The 14,493-nt window shown below is 40.4% G+C and overlaps 1 protein-coding gene across 7 annotated transcripts in view; it reads left to right on the top strand.

The window, feature by feature from the left end:
• The window catches only part of DROSHA (drosha ribonuclease III), a 126,547-nt gene that overhangs the window by 87,911 nt on the left and 24,143 nt on the right, over positions 1 to 14,493 (top strand). For all 7 annotated transcript variants that reach the window (XM_029216656.1, XM_029216657.1, XM_029216655.1 and 4 more), the window contains 4 exons: positions 1,933 to 2,003; positions 8,357 to 8,401; positions 9,923 to 10,080; positions 11,565 to 11,670. In XM_029216656.1, coding sequence (XP_029072489.1) covers positions 1,933 to 2,003; positions 8,357 to 8,401; positions 9,923 to 10,080; positions 11,565 to 11,670 — 380 coding nt within the window. The remainder of the gene's footprint in view (positions 1 to 1,932; positions 2,004 to 8,356; positions 8,402 to 9,922; positions 10,081 to 11,564; positions 11,671 to 14,493) is intronic.

Raw genomic sequence — 14,493 nt, 5'->3', positions numbered from 1 at the left:
TACTTGCCAGATTTGATTCAGGATCACATACATAAATAAGTTGCTGGTGAGGCCCTAATACTGTTTTTGATCACATTTTAAACTATTCACAGGATTTTCTGATTTAAACATCTTGAACACACCACATATTTAAAATCCCAGGGCTTGAGTCTCTGTAACTATTGTTTATTCACTTGAAGCAAGACTGATGCAGACACTTTACTTCCTCACTCAGGCTCTTTACTTCCTCAGTTTCTTTTTTACTGTAACTAGAATATAATTAGCTGTTTGTACAGGAAAGTTATGAAGAGTTAATTAGCTGGTGATTGCAAGTATGCTTTACAATGAAACGTTTCAGTAGATTGACAATTCCTTGATTTTTTAAGGTAAATGATTGAGTGCATTTTTCAAAGGGCTTTGTACTTCCTTATCAATTTTGCCCTCGTTCTTTGAAAATGAATATAAAAGCTTCCCATTGTAGTTCCATGCTGATGATGGTAGCAAGAGAATGTTTAATAATTATCCACAGTTTTTTCACAGGTATGTCTGTTTTGCACAAATATGTCTATTTTCAGAGGGTTTGTCACGTGGAGTGACTGTGCTCTGTAGACATAATACTTTTGACAGTTAATGTTACAGTTGGCCCCGTAGCCTGGCACACATGATTCAGTTCCCTTTTGTATCATTTATTGGCTCTGTATCTTTGCCAAGTTATTGAATCTCTTTGAGGCTCAGTTTCCCCATCTATGACATGGAGATAGTATCACTTACCTCACAGAGTTGTAACGATCTTAGTATCTGATCCTGGTTGCATCAAATCCAGAGCAAAGTTCCATTTCCTTTAACCCTCCCCAAAATCACCTACTATGGGCCCCAGTCCTGTAAATCTTTTCTAATACCCTCTTACTAAGGTGCCCTTGAAGGTGAAGATAAGAATGTGAAAATGCTTTGTACAGGGCCTAGGGCATGAGTGACCCCCACAAACCCCTACTGCTACTACTACTGTCATCGTCATCATTGTTATTATTATCATTATTACTACAACTGTTGGTAAATAATAAGTGTACTTAGTCATCAAAAGCCCTGGTGACTAAGTATCTGAATATTTTATGTGGCAAATAGCCTTTATGAAGACAGATGTAAAAAATATGATTTTAAGAACTAGCCTACTCCAGTTATTGGATACCCAGTTAAGATGTTACTGTAGTACTTACTGGTTATGATGAATGGTAAACATGTGTACAGTGCTTAGTTATTTCAAAAAATTTTGAATAATTATTTCTAATTAAAGGTAAAGGTTATCCTGATTTTTATTTGCAGAAGCCTTAATTGATCTGAGCTCAGATTTTACCTATGGTCTGAAATATAAACTATAAATATACAAAATAAAACATAACATTTTCATAAAGTTAAGTAGTTGTGCATAGTTCCCTTAGTCACTAATGGTTCATACCCATATCCTTCACGATAGTTCATAGTTGGCCTCTTTTTCTTACAAAATAAGGTTTATGTTTTAGTAAATTGAATTTCGTATTTCAGTCTAACTTATAACACAAAGGATAGCTAAAAGAGGGAAAATGCTACCTTTAAAACAATTGCTTCTGGGCTTCCCTGGTGGTGCAGTGGTTTGGAGTTCGCCTGCCGATGCAAGGGACACGGGTTCATGCCCCGGTCCGGGAAGACCCCACATGCTGCGGAGCGGCTGGGCCTGAGAGCCATGGCCGCTGAGCCTGCGCGTCCAGAGCCTGTGCTCTGCAGTGGGAGAGGCCGCAACAGTGAGAGGCCTGCGTACCGCAAAAACAAAACAAAACAAAACAAAACAATTGCTTCTGATCTTGTCAAATTTTTCTGTGAGTGGGTTTTGGCTTGCCTTTTTGCTTTTTGATGGAGATATGTAATTTTCTCTGAATATTAATGCAGCCTTCCTTTTGGCATTCTCTTCCTTTTATCTAGGAGCTGTTTACTTGGAGGGAAGCCTGGAGGAAGCCAAACAGTTATTTGGACGCTTACTCTTTAATGATCCGGTATTTATCTCGATTCATTTGATTTTTCTCAGTTATACATCATTACAGAAGATTTTATATCAATTAGTCTTTGTATTTTAAACAGCGTGTAAGAGAAACAAAAACCCCAAATCTACCATAGATGGTAGATTTCAAGCACTTCAAAAATAGCTTAGGGCTTCCCTGGTGGTGCAGTGGTTGAGAGTCCGCCTGCTGATGCAGGGGACACGGGTTCGTGCCCCGGTCCGGGAAGATCCCACATGCCGCAGAGCGGCTGGGCCTGTGAGCCATGGCCGCTGGGCCTGCGCGTCTGGAGCCTGTGCTCCGCAACGGGAGAGGCCACAACAGTGAGAGGCCCGCGTACCGCAAAAAAAAAAAAAAAAAAGCTTATTCAACTCTGTCACAGATGGGAAAGTTCTGTGGACATTTACACTAGTTTGGCTTCTACCCGAAACCCCATCTTTCCTCAGGTCACTTTTAAGTTAAATATGAATACAAATAAGGTAGGACTTTGCTTTATTTTGAAGTATCTTGAAATTAATTATGATTTTATATTTTATAATCATTGAGTACCTACCCCATGCAGGCTTAGTTGAAGCTATAGCCTTTTGGCTTTTCTGTTTATGATTTGTTTTTATGTAAGTTATGTAGACTAGATAAATGTATATTTATTTTAGAAAGTCAGTTCATAGGGAGTTTCTGATAGGGCTATGAATAAAGAATATGGAAGTACTTTTTTTTTTTTTAAAGCAAATTATAGCTCAAGAAAAAATGATAGATTCTAAAATAATTCCTGTTGTTACTAAAGTATTAAGCTATTAATATTGCCAGGGCTACCTTTTTAATCCTGCATGTAATAGAGCATACTGGCTGCTTTTTGTACCCAAACAAGTCAATTTAACATTTAAAGGGAGAGGCAACTCTGTATTCCCGATTGAAATGTCATTATAATTGAATGAAATAGCCCTCATGGAGCAGTAAAGAACATAGGAAGCCAGGGTTTTAAGCCTTTGTGAGACCTTCAATGTAAGTGGCTGTCAGATGTTATTACTGTATTCCTTAGGATAGTTTAAAAAAAAAAAAGAATCAATAGTTTTGAAAAATGGGGCCTGGATGATGCTCATATCTGAGGATTTGATCTTCTTTTACCTGTTTTTATAGAGATAGGTGGTGATTTTATACGTGTGAATTTCCTCCCAGTGGGAACATTATCTACAGGTGTTCCATGTCCCCCATTTTGTCCTACAACCTATAAACAAGTGTGCATCTCGATTTGTATCTGTAGCAGATGTATTTTAAGTCTTTTTCTCAAAACTTAAAATAACTTTGTTCTGGCCTTTATCTTTTGTTGGCAGTTTCAGCAACCTTTTTACTTTGTTTGCTCCTCCAGCCTTGCCTCTGTGTGCCCCCTCACCCCTTGAACCTATCCTCCACCTACTCCTGCCCCTGTCCTCCCATCTTACCTGCATCCCCCATCCACTCTGTGTTCCCGTTTTCCTGAATTATATGCAGCTTTATACCTGGTAGTCTTAATTGCATCAGTTTTGTTTAGATTCTTTTCTCTCTTTAAACTGCTTCTCTCCCACTTGTCTACTTAGCAGGCTTATCTTTTATTTCCAGTACCAAGTACAATGCTGGCATGTGCAGAGTTTAATAAATATTTGTTAAAGGAATGAAATGGATAAATGACTAAATGAAAAAGCAGAGTCTGAACATCATCTTACCAATGGGACGGCTGACATTCAGAATTTGTTTTAGTCATTTTAGTGTGTCTTTTGTGAAATTGAACAGGGCTTAGTAATATATGGTCTTCCCACTTCAGCGTTTTCAAGTGCGCACACTTGGACAGTCTAACTCATCTGACATCTCCATACTGGTTTACATCTCTTAGTTGTAGTATGTGAGAGATTTTGGCGAACCATCGTACTTTTTCTTGAGTAATGGTTCTGTGAAAGTCCAGTCAGCCAAAGACAGCCAGAGACAAGCTGTAGGTTTACTGACTCCACGCATGGGGCTGGGGGAGGGGGTGGGGGGCATGCTCATAACAGGGAGGGGACCCTCCTTTCTGAGGCCTGGGCTGGTGCTGACCGGTTCCGAGGGGCCAGGAAAGCAGGGATCAGTTCTTGTTTGGTTGCCGTGTCTGAGGCCGGGTTAGAAGAAGCAGTGGGGGCTTCCCTGGTGGCGCAGTGGTTGAGAGTCCGTCTGCCGATGCAGGGTACGCGGGTTCGTGCCCCGGTCCGAGAAGATCCCACATGCTGCAGAGCGGCTGGGGCCGTGCGCCATGGCCGCTGGGCCTGCGCGTCCGGAGCCTGTTGCTCCGCAACGGGAGAGGCCACAACAGTGAGAGGCCCGCGTACCGCAAAAAAAAAAAAAAAAAAAAAAAAGAAGAAGAAGCAGGGGATTAATTTGGGATTGGGTGCTGTCAGGAGCCAAGGGGCATTTTAGCTATTGAGTGTCCCTGGCAATCTTTATTTCGGGGCTAAGACATAGCAGAGCAGGTCAGAGGGCAACACTGGTGGGAGAGCAGTTGTTTCTCAAACCAGGGGGTAGTTCAGGGTTTTACAGATGCTGTAAGACCTTGAGGGAAATGCTGTTTCCTGTTAACTTGGAAGCTGGCTTTATGTGCGTCGTCCTATCAGCCCTGTTAAGAGAAGGGCTATTTTTCTTTCTCAGCCTGAACTACTTTTTACTCTTTCAGCCGCAGGATGATTTGGCCAATTCTGTGTTTTCAGGTCTGTGTGACCCTTCCCGGCTTACCCAGTACATTCAGAGCCACTGTTTCCATTTGACCATCCAATGACCCTCTTAGAAACATAGGGAGCAATTACTATGTAATCTTTCCTAGTCTCCCACTCTCCCCCCATACACACCTCTTTTTGTCTGTGCATATCTGTCCCAATTTCTCTGACCCAGGCCTTTCTCTGGAGCTCCAGAAATTGGAAAAAGTGTCTTTTCAAATTGCCTCTGGGCAACTTCACCTGGGTGTTCCACAGACACCTAATTTCAACAGGTTTAGTATTTGAGTTCAATGCCTTAGCCCCCAAACATATTTCTCCTTCTTTAATTTTATCATCTAAACCAGAAACCTTAGGGTATTCTTTTGTCCTTAAGCTTTTTTCTCCTCATCTCCATTCAGTTGCAAACCCCTGTCAGTTCGGTCCCTCGTATCTCCTGAGTGGGTTTATTCTTGGCCGTACTGCTGCTTTTTTTTTTTTTTTTTTTTTTTTTTTTGCGGTATGTGGGCCTCTCACTGTTGTGGCCTCTCCCGTTGCGGAGCACAGGCTCCGGACACACAGGCTCAGCGGCCATGGCTCACGGGCCTAGCCGCTCCGCAGCATGTGGAATCTTCCTGGACCGGGGCATGAACCCTCGTCCCCTGCATCGGCAGGCGGACTCTCAACGACTGCGCCACCAGGGAAGCCCCGAACTGCTGCTTTAACGTTTGTCCTCCTCGTCTCTCACCTGCCATAATTAACCTGTTGTCCTTCCCTGCTGCTCTAGTCCATCATTCATGCTGCGTTTAGTGTTGTCTTCTTTTTAATGCACAGATTTGATTATGGTCTTTGTGGCTTAAAATCTTTGGTTTCTTTATTGCCTGCCAAAGTCTGTATTACACAACATAGCATTTAATAGTTCTCATAATCTGACTCCCACCTATTTTTTCGGTCTCCTTTCTTTTCACTCCCTCTTTGTGCCATTCTAGGAATTACCTTTTTTTAATTTTAATTTTTTTTGAGTCTGTTATAATTTATTAACAAATAAGTGTTTATTTTGTTTTTTGCTTTACAGTGTTGTGAAAAATTTTTTTTAGGTTTACAGCAAAATTGAGAGGAAGGTACTGAAATTTCCCATATATTCCCTGCCCCCACACATGCACAGCCTCCTCCACTATCAGCATCCCTGACCAGAGAGGTAAATTTGGTATAATCAATGAACCTGCACTGACATATCATAATCACCCAAAGTCCATAGTTTACATGAGTGTTCACTCTTGGTGTACATTCTGTGGGTTTAGACAAATATGTAATGACATACAGCCACCATTACAGTGTCATACGTTTTCACTGCCTTCAAATCCTCTGTGCTCTGCCTATTAAGAGTTACCCTTTTGTGTGTGTGTACTTTGAGACCTATTATTTGTGTATGTATGGTACCCTGCTTTTGATTCCCTCCCTCTGCTGATGTACTGAATTCCTCAGTGTTCTGTGTTATTAAGAATACAGCTGAAAAGTCACTTACTTTTTGAAGCTTGATCTGACACCCCAGGCAGAGTTTTCCTGGCACTTGGTATATATACATCACTATTATAGAATTTGTCATAGTTTATTAAATTATACTTATTTACCTTCATTCTTCCCCACTAGGCTCCTTTGAGGACAGAGATAGTGTGTTATTCGTCTTAGTAAGCTAATATGTAACAGGTATTCAATAAAAATATGCCGCATGATCTAATGTCCCAACAGTCAATGCACATTTTCCAGAAGAGCAAACTGAAGGTAGAGGCTTTACCTAAGGTCCTTGGGCTAATAGAAGGCAGAGCTGGGATTCCAGTCGAGATCTTTTCCAGGGTATTTTCTCTGACCCCAAGGGGGCAACAGAACCTTATCTCAGTGTGCAGGGTAGAATAAAGGAAATGGATGCCATTGAAACAGGCTAGTTTTGAGGTTTTGAAGCTATTACACCAAGATGGGTGACAGCAAACATCAAAGAAGAAATCAGTGTTTTTGAGCAAAGAATACATAGGAGAAAGGAGGAAGATGAATCTAGAAGTCCCTGACAGTTTTGAGCTTTGGAGATTGAAGTTGGTCAGGAGAGATAGTTGCTTGTCGCCATTGTTGATGTCATCATTATTAATAGCGGCATTTTCTGTGTGCCAGCACTGGGCTCAGTGCTTTGAGTACATTGCTCACTGAGGCATCAGAGAACATTTCTGAAGTAGGTACTGTGATTATCTTTGTCTTACACTTGAGGAAAGGTTGGCTCAGGGAGGTTAGGTAACTTGCCAACGGGGAATCAGGATTAAATCAGGCAGCCTGTCTCCTCATCCTGCAGCTTTTTCTAACACCATACTCCCTAGTTTAAGGTGAAAGGTAAAAAGGTATGATTTGGTCATTTAGGTTTGAGGTAAAAGATGCCCATAAAGGCACTTAGAGTTATGGACTTGTAGCTTGGGTGAGAGGTCAGAACTGCAGCAGAGATGAACAAGTGATTTAAACAGAGGTAGCAGTTAAAGCAATGGGAATGACAGGGCTCTCCAGAGAAGCAGGTAATGAATAGGTCAGGCAAGGGGCTGAAGTTTGGTAAATGTCCGTTTCAGGTACAGCAGGAAGAGAAAAAGCATTGAGAGAACATGAGAAAGTTGCAGGAAGGGAGTGACATTCAGTGTAATTTATGCTACAGAGAATTCAAGGGAAAGGTTATTGAATTGGTTAAGAGAAGTCCTTTAAATAGCTTTAAAAAAACAGTTTGATATTTAAGCTTGTTTTTTATATTGGCAAAATAAAACACCAAAAACAAAACCTAAGTGTATTTTATTAAGATGCAAGTTGTACAAAAATATCAGGTATTTTATTTCACTTTGTCATCATCTGATCACAAGTGATAATATATTTTCCTATACTTCCCCCCTCCAAAAATTAAAAAAAAAAAACTTGTCTTTTAAAAGTTTTGTCATTTAACTCAAAAACCTATCATCGAGGCCAGAAAGGAGATTCAGTTGGAGGCTCCCTAGAGTCTAAAACTGAAGGAAAAACACTTTAATCCCGAGGAAGGTCTAATTATAACTGCCTCTGGATTTAACTCAATGAATTAGGATTTTCCACAGAATTTATTCTTTTATTTGTTCTCTTATTTCAAGTATACATTTGCAATGATCCACAGTAAAAGTGTGGTCTTACAAATCTAAGTGTTTAGGAACTAGATATGGGGTGTTTTCCACTCCATCTTAAAACAGCTCAACGATAATGAATTAGTGCCTAAATAAAGGACCATTTGAGATGAGTTTTCATTACAAAAGGCACAGCTGATGTACATTTCTGGGGAATGGTAAACTAAAAAATGTGATTAAAACAGCAGCTTAATCCAGTGTATTAGGTTAAGCAAATGGGTAACTTAGTTTTAAAAGGTGTCTTTGACTCTTGGGGGTGTGGGGGGCTCTTTTCCTCCCCAGCTTAATAGGCTAATTAGAGTCACTGCAGGCAATTTGAGTGGTGAATACACTTTAAAAAAAATAGTTTGCCAGCACTATTAAATTTGCAATAAGTGGAGTCAGCATCTAAAATAGTTCAGTATTTCACATAATGGCATTTTATTTAGCACTCTAGAGTGTGTTAAATGGCTCCCTCAAGCATTAAAGGCATCACTCCATTTTCCAGGACTTGCGCGAAGTCTGGCTCAATTATCCTCTCCACCCACTCCAGGTAAGTGTGACCTTCCTGTCTGCAGTAAGCTTTATAACTCTGGGCATTCATGATGCTTCAGTCTGCCTTTTGTCCCTTCCTGCTTTTATCCTTTGATTCCCTTCTGTGGCTTTATGACTTTAAGCTGGGGTGTCAGACCGGAGAACTTTGGAACAAATATTAAAACGATGCCATGTGTTGCCCTCTTTGTGGTCTGGGGTGAGGTGGGGGAAGCACTGGGTGTTGCCTTCCCTCACGAGGCAGGGAGAACTACTTGCATGGCTGTGGTTTGGTCCCCTCTCTTCCCCAAAACAGTGATAGTCAAAGCATAATATGTTGTCTCCAGTATATCTACATGCCTGCTATTATAGGGAAAATAATATGGAAGCAAGTCTGGGCTTATTACAAAGTAGAACAAATACTAAATTAACATTGCTAAATCGTAACCTAATTTGGATCTTAGAAGTTGAGGGCTTTGACTTTGATGCATAAAACATATTGTAAATTAAAATTTTAGTACAGTATAATGGCTTTTTATTCAAGATTTTGGAATTTAAAAGATCTACATATGGTGACACTTTTTTCCCCAGTTGGTTTAAAAATTCTTACTATTCTTTGCTTTTATTACCATTTTACCTTGGAGATATACATCATATACATACACATGTAAATGTATACTCATATATACATATTTTTGTATATGTATATTATGTGTATATAAAAGTCATCACTAGTGGCTGATCTCTCTCATGAGAGGCTTTACAGTAATAAGAGACATTAATTCAGAGTACTTTAGAAATATTTTATGAGTATGAGCTTGCCCAGAGTTCCTGAAAATATTCATTTTATTTAAACTCTTCATATTTGCTCTCTGCTAGTGGTTAAAGGCTCATTGTTATGTGGAGCACCTGACTAGTGGTATAATAATCTCCAGTGTGTGCTGAATCCAGTTTTAATGATGTTCATTTGCCAAAATAGGTTGGTCCCTAGAAGACACGCAGAAGTCAAGTTACTCAATGCAGAGATTCTCAAAAGCTGGTCCCCAGACCAGCAGCATCTGCATTACCTGGGAACTTATCAGAAAGGCAAATCCTTGGTCCTTATTCCAGTCATACTGAATCAGACGCTCTGGGGGCAGGGCCTGGCTATCTGCTTTTAACAAGTCCTACAAGGGTTTGATGAACACTAAAGTTTGAGAACCACTGAGTTACCAGATAGATATATACGTATTCTCTACCAGTGGTTCTTCAGCTTGCCTCTTCCTTGGAGAGCTAGTATAATACTTGGGATTTTGAACTATCTGTGTACAGTATTTGGCCTTGAAATCTGATAGAAGATTGGAAAATATTATTTGAGCCTTCTTTAAATATTAGGTTTGTTTGCCATTCTAAGGGATGAGAAAGAAGCTTTCGTGTTTTATTGGCATTTCAGAAATTTCTGCCCATGGGAGAAGGAAGTTTACAAAACACTATCTTAGAATGGATAATTACTTTTGTAACTAAATACTGCATGTGATTTTTATTTCTTTCTTTCTTCTTGTAGCTTCAAGAGCCAAATACTGATCGACAACTTATTGAGACTTCTCCAGTTCTGCAGAAACTTACTGAATTTGAAGACGCAATTGGAGTAATTTTTACCCATGTTCGACTTTTGGCAAGAGCATTCACATTGAGAACTGTGGGATTTAACCATCTGACCCTGTAAGTTAGAAGTACTCATGTAGTTCTAACATGGGCATTTAGACAAGCAGTCCCAAACGTTTGCTGCATGCCCTTCCAAGGTTGGGGTCTCAAACATATTTCTAGGGAAGTCACGTCGTTAGATGGATGAGCAACCAGACACCAGTGTGGACCAGAGGATATGCTCTAATCCAGTATTTTTGGTCTCATTGTCATGCATCTTATTTCTTTGTAAAGTATAAGAGAAGTGTGAAGGAAGTAAAAACTTTTTCTACGAAGGGACAAATATTAAATATTTTAGGCTTTATAGGCCATGTGGTATCTGTCATGATGATTCTGCCATAGTAACAAAAGCAGCCACAGGAAAAATGTAAATGAATGAAGATGGCTGTGTCCCTTTTTACTAAAACAGGCCATAGGTTGAATGTGGTCCTCCAATCCCTGCTCTGGATGAGTGATTTGAACATGAGCTAATGAAATAATTAATAAAATAACCAAAACGTTGTTTCTTTGCATGGCGTTTTTTATTCAGTTTTGGCTTCCTTCCCCCAATTCAGATATTCACAGTTCTCTTTACACAGTAAAGATTAAGGATTCTTGTCACAGATTTTTTTAGTCCTTAACCTAGAGTCCAGATTTGAATAATGGAGTGTATTTTTCAATAAAAAGATAAAGATTTAGGGCTTCCCTGGTGGCGCAGTGGTTGAGAGTCCGCCTGCCGATGCAGGGGACGCGGGTTCGTGCCCCGGTCCGGGAAGATCCCACATGCCGCGGAGCCACTGGGCCCGTGAGCCATGGCCGCTGAGCCTGCGCGTCCGGAGCCTGTTGCTCCGCAACGGGAGAGGCCACAACAGTGAGAGGCCCACATACCGCAACAAATAAATAAATAAATAAAGATTTAGCAAAGAAAATTCTTGGGCCTTTTTGCTTTGTTTTGTCTGTATGAAGATTGTCTGTGCAACATTGTTGTCTCTGCTGTACAGTTGACCCTTGAATCACATGGGTTTCAACTGCATTGGTCCACTTACATGCGGATTTTTTTCAATAAGTATGTGCTGCAGTGCTACACAGGGTCGGTTGATTGATTGGCTGGATCTGCAGATGCGGAACTGTGGTACAGAAGGCCGACTGTAAAGTTAAACTGGATTTTTGACTGAATGGGGGGGGTCGCTGCCTCTAACCCCCTCACTGTTCAAGGATTCAACGGTGCTTTATTTTTCAATTGATACTCCCCAGCTTTTGGCCAGGCACTATTTCCTAGTCTTTATTTTAGCAGTTGTTTAATCCTTAAATGGTACTTACTTTACTCTCCTTTGAAGCTGAACCTGTATTGACTCAGATCTCTTCTCAGTTGAGGGGCCTTAGGGAGTTATTTTTAGTTTTGTGCTTTAAGCAAGGTGAACGCATTGCTTTTTAACATCATGCCTTTTGAAAAAAATTCTCTGTGTTTTTTTTTTTAATCCACAAATGCTTATTGATCTCTTTACATTGATGTTTTTTCCCAGAGGCCACAATCAGAGGATGGAATTCCTCGGTGACTCCATAATGCAGCTGGTAGCCACGGAGTACTTATTCATTCATTTCCCAGATCATCATGAAGGACACTTAACTGTGAGTTTGTATTAAATCATTTCCTCCAATAAGATTGCTGTATAACAGAGAGCAAAGATTAGAAGAACCAAATATATATTTATGTAATTGACTTAGTTCTTGGTGACTTTAGCATATCATATGGTTTTGTTTCATTATGTAAATTGTGTGCAAAACAATATATGATAAGAGCTCATTTCCATTTAGTGACTGCCTACTCAGTGCAAGACATTGAGTTAGGCTTCATGGGGGGAGCAAATATTAGTTGACACCTAGTCTATCCATAAGAAGTTTAAAAACTATGAGGAGAAATTAAAAATATAAGTAAATAACTACAAATTCTCTCTCTCTTTCTACATCTATATACATATGTATATAGATATAGTGTGGGGTGTGTGTGTATACGTATACACGTACACTATAAAAAGTATAAGTGAGTAATTGTAACTAAATACAGGGAGTACCATGTTAAATATTATAAAGAGACATAGGGAAACTGTGCTGTTTAGGAAAAGTAAGATTTCTTTTAGCTGTGGAATTTCTAGAAGGCTTCATGGATATGATGATGTTTGAGCCTTTAAAAGGATGAGTAGGATTTGGCCACTGGGAGTTAATGGGAAGAAATTTCTATGCAAAGACATTGCACACATTGGGACTGCTGAAACAAGGGCACAGCACGGAAGATCAAAAGCCTAGTTTGAGGGGCTTCCCTGGTGGCGCAGTGGTTGAGAGTCCGCCTGCCGATGCAGGGGACACGGGTTCGTGCCCCGGTCTGGGAAGATCCCACATGCCGCGGAGCAGCTGGGCCCGTGAGCCATGGGCGCTGAGCCTGCACGTCTGGAGCCTGTGCTCCGCAATGGGAGAGGCCACAGCGGTGAGAGGCCCCCACGTACCGCAAAAAAAAAAAAAAAAAAAAAAAAAAGCCTAGTTTGGCTGGATCATGTGGAGTTGAAAGGGACTTAGAGAGACAAGTCTTGATTTATGAACAAAGTGAAATAGTTCCCATTCCTCTCACCTTTGTTTCATTTTATAAAATTTTATTGAGCTTTTTTATTTGCTGGGTGTGGTTTTTACCCTGTGAAACCAATCAGTGATAAAACCAGAGTGGAGAACAAAACATATCTGGAAGCCAGTCGTGATGATCTCTCCCAGCCCAAGGAATAACCTTTGAGAAGTCCCTCTAGAATTGGGCATTGGAAAAGCAAATATTTTATTGGGCAAAGAAAAAGAGTACTCACTATAAGACATTTTGTGAGTGCAGACGTTCTTCATTAGCTTGAGGCAAATAAGTCTTTCATACTTTGCATCTCTACAATTTCTATACATGTTTTGCTTTGAATAGAATTGGATCTTATCTCTGCAACTGTGAACCCTGGAAATAGTTTATGTGACACACAAATATTGGATTTAAGGAGAATATGGTTATTTGACTATGTTTAGATGTAATTTTTCAGCAGAATTTCTAAGCCCAACAAAATATGGTCCTTTAATTCATTCACTCAGTGAATATTATGTTCCTGCTATGCCCCATGTACCATTATATGGGAAATCAGGAATACTGTTATTTTAAATTTAGTTTAAAATTAGCAGTTTGATTACCACTTAAAGTTAATTGCTTTTGGATGGACAAGAAATTCCTCTTGAATTAATATTAAATTCTTAAGAACACATGAGCATTTACCGGAAATAAACTAGTATCTTGTACCTTGCTCTACATTCAGGAATCAATAAATGCTCGTTCAGTATCTTCCATTAGGGAATAGACTTCATAGCTGTCAGAGTACCTGGTTGGTCTGAGAAATGGCGAAACTAAACCAAATGGCTTAAGTGGTAATTCATCTTATGGCCATAAAGAGACCACTGTTGAAAATGTGTGACTTAAATCCACACATTTACCCCTATATTCCCACAAATTAATTGTGAACTCCAGGATTTTGTGGAGCAGGGACGTATGGATCAGCAAGTTTACTGCTTCTCTTCTTGGCCGCGGGACATCCCGCGCCTGACCCCTAACACTGAACAGATAATGAAACCAGAACTCAGAAAGGCATGGGCCCTGCCCAAGGTCTGGATAAAGGTAAAAGCAGGACTATGCTAGAGACTCCAGTTTTGTGTTCTTTCCAAAATGACTTCAGTGCTGTAACTAATTTTATCCAAAATGTGTTTATCAGCCTTGCTGTCTTAAAAATAAAGAATTTTTGGATAGCTTCTTAGAAAGATGTTAACAAAGAACAAAATTCTGATATGATGGTTTTATGAACTGTATTCACAGAAAGCTTCTGTAGAAATCAGTAGGACCAAGAGATCTGCTGACAAAACAAAGATGATCTGTCATCAGTGAAATACATATTTAAAAGATACTGACTCTCATTAATGTCTCTTTGATGTGGTTGCTCCCTCCCTCCTTCTTTTTTTTTTTTTTTTGCGGTACGCGGGCCTCTCACTGTTGTGGCCTCTCCCGTTGCGGATCACAGGCTCCGGACGCGCAGGCTCAGCGGCCATGGCTCACGGGCCCAGCCGCTCCGCAGCATGTGGAATCTTCCCAGACCGGGGCACGAACCCGTGTCCCCTGCATCGGCAGGCGGACTCTCAACCACTGCACCACCAGGGAAGCCCCCTCCCTCCTTCTTGAGCCGCTGTCTCCCATTGGCTTCTAAGATGCTGCACGTTCCTGGTTTTCCTCTCACCTCTTGAGCTACTCTTTCTTAGCCTCCTTTGCAGGCTCATCCTATTCTATAGAGCTGATGAATATTCCAGGATGTACAAGGTTTACTCCTAGGCATTTCTTCTTCTTAGTAGAGTCTCTTATAGGCAGTCTTTTCCAAGTATAGCATTAGTTTCACT

This window comes from Monodon monoceros, unplaced genomic scaffold (genome assembly GCF_005190385.1).
Source record: "Monodon monoceros isolate NGI ecotype Baffin Bay Population unplaced genomic scaffold, NGI_Narwhal_1 Super_Scaffold_12, whole genome shotgun sequence".
NCBI lineage: Eukaryota > Metazoa > Chordata > Mammalia > Artiodactyla > Monodontidae > Monodon > Monodon monoceros.
This window is presented reverse-complemented; position numbering and strand designations above follow the sequence as displayed.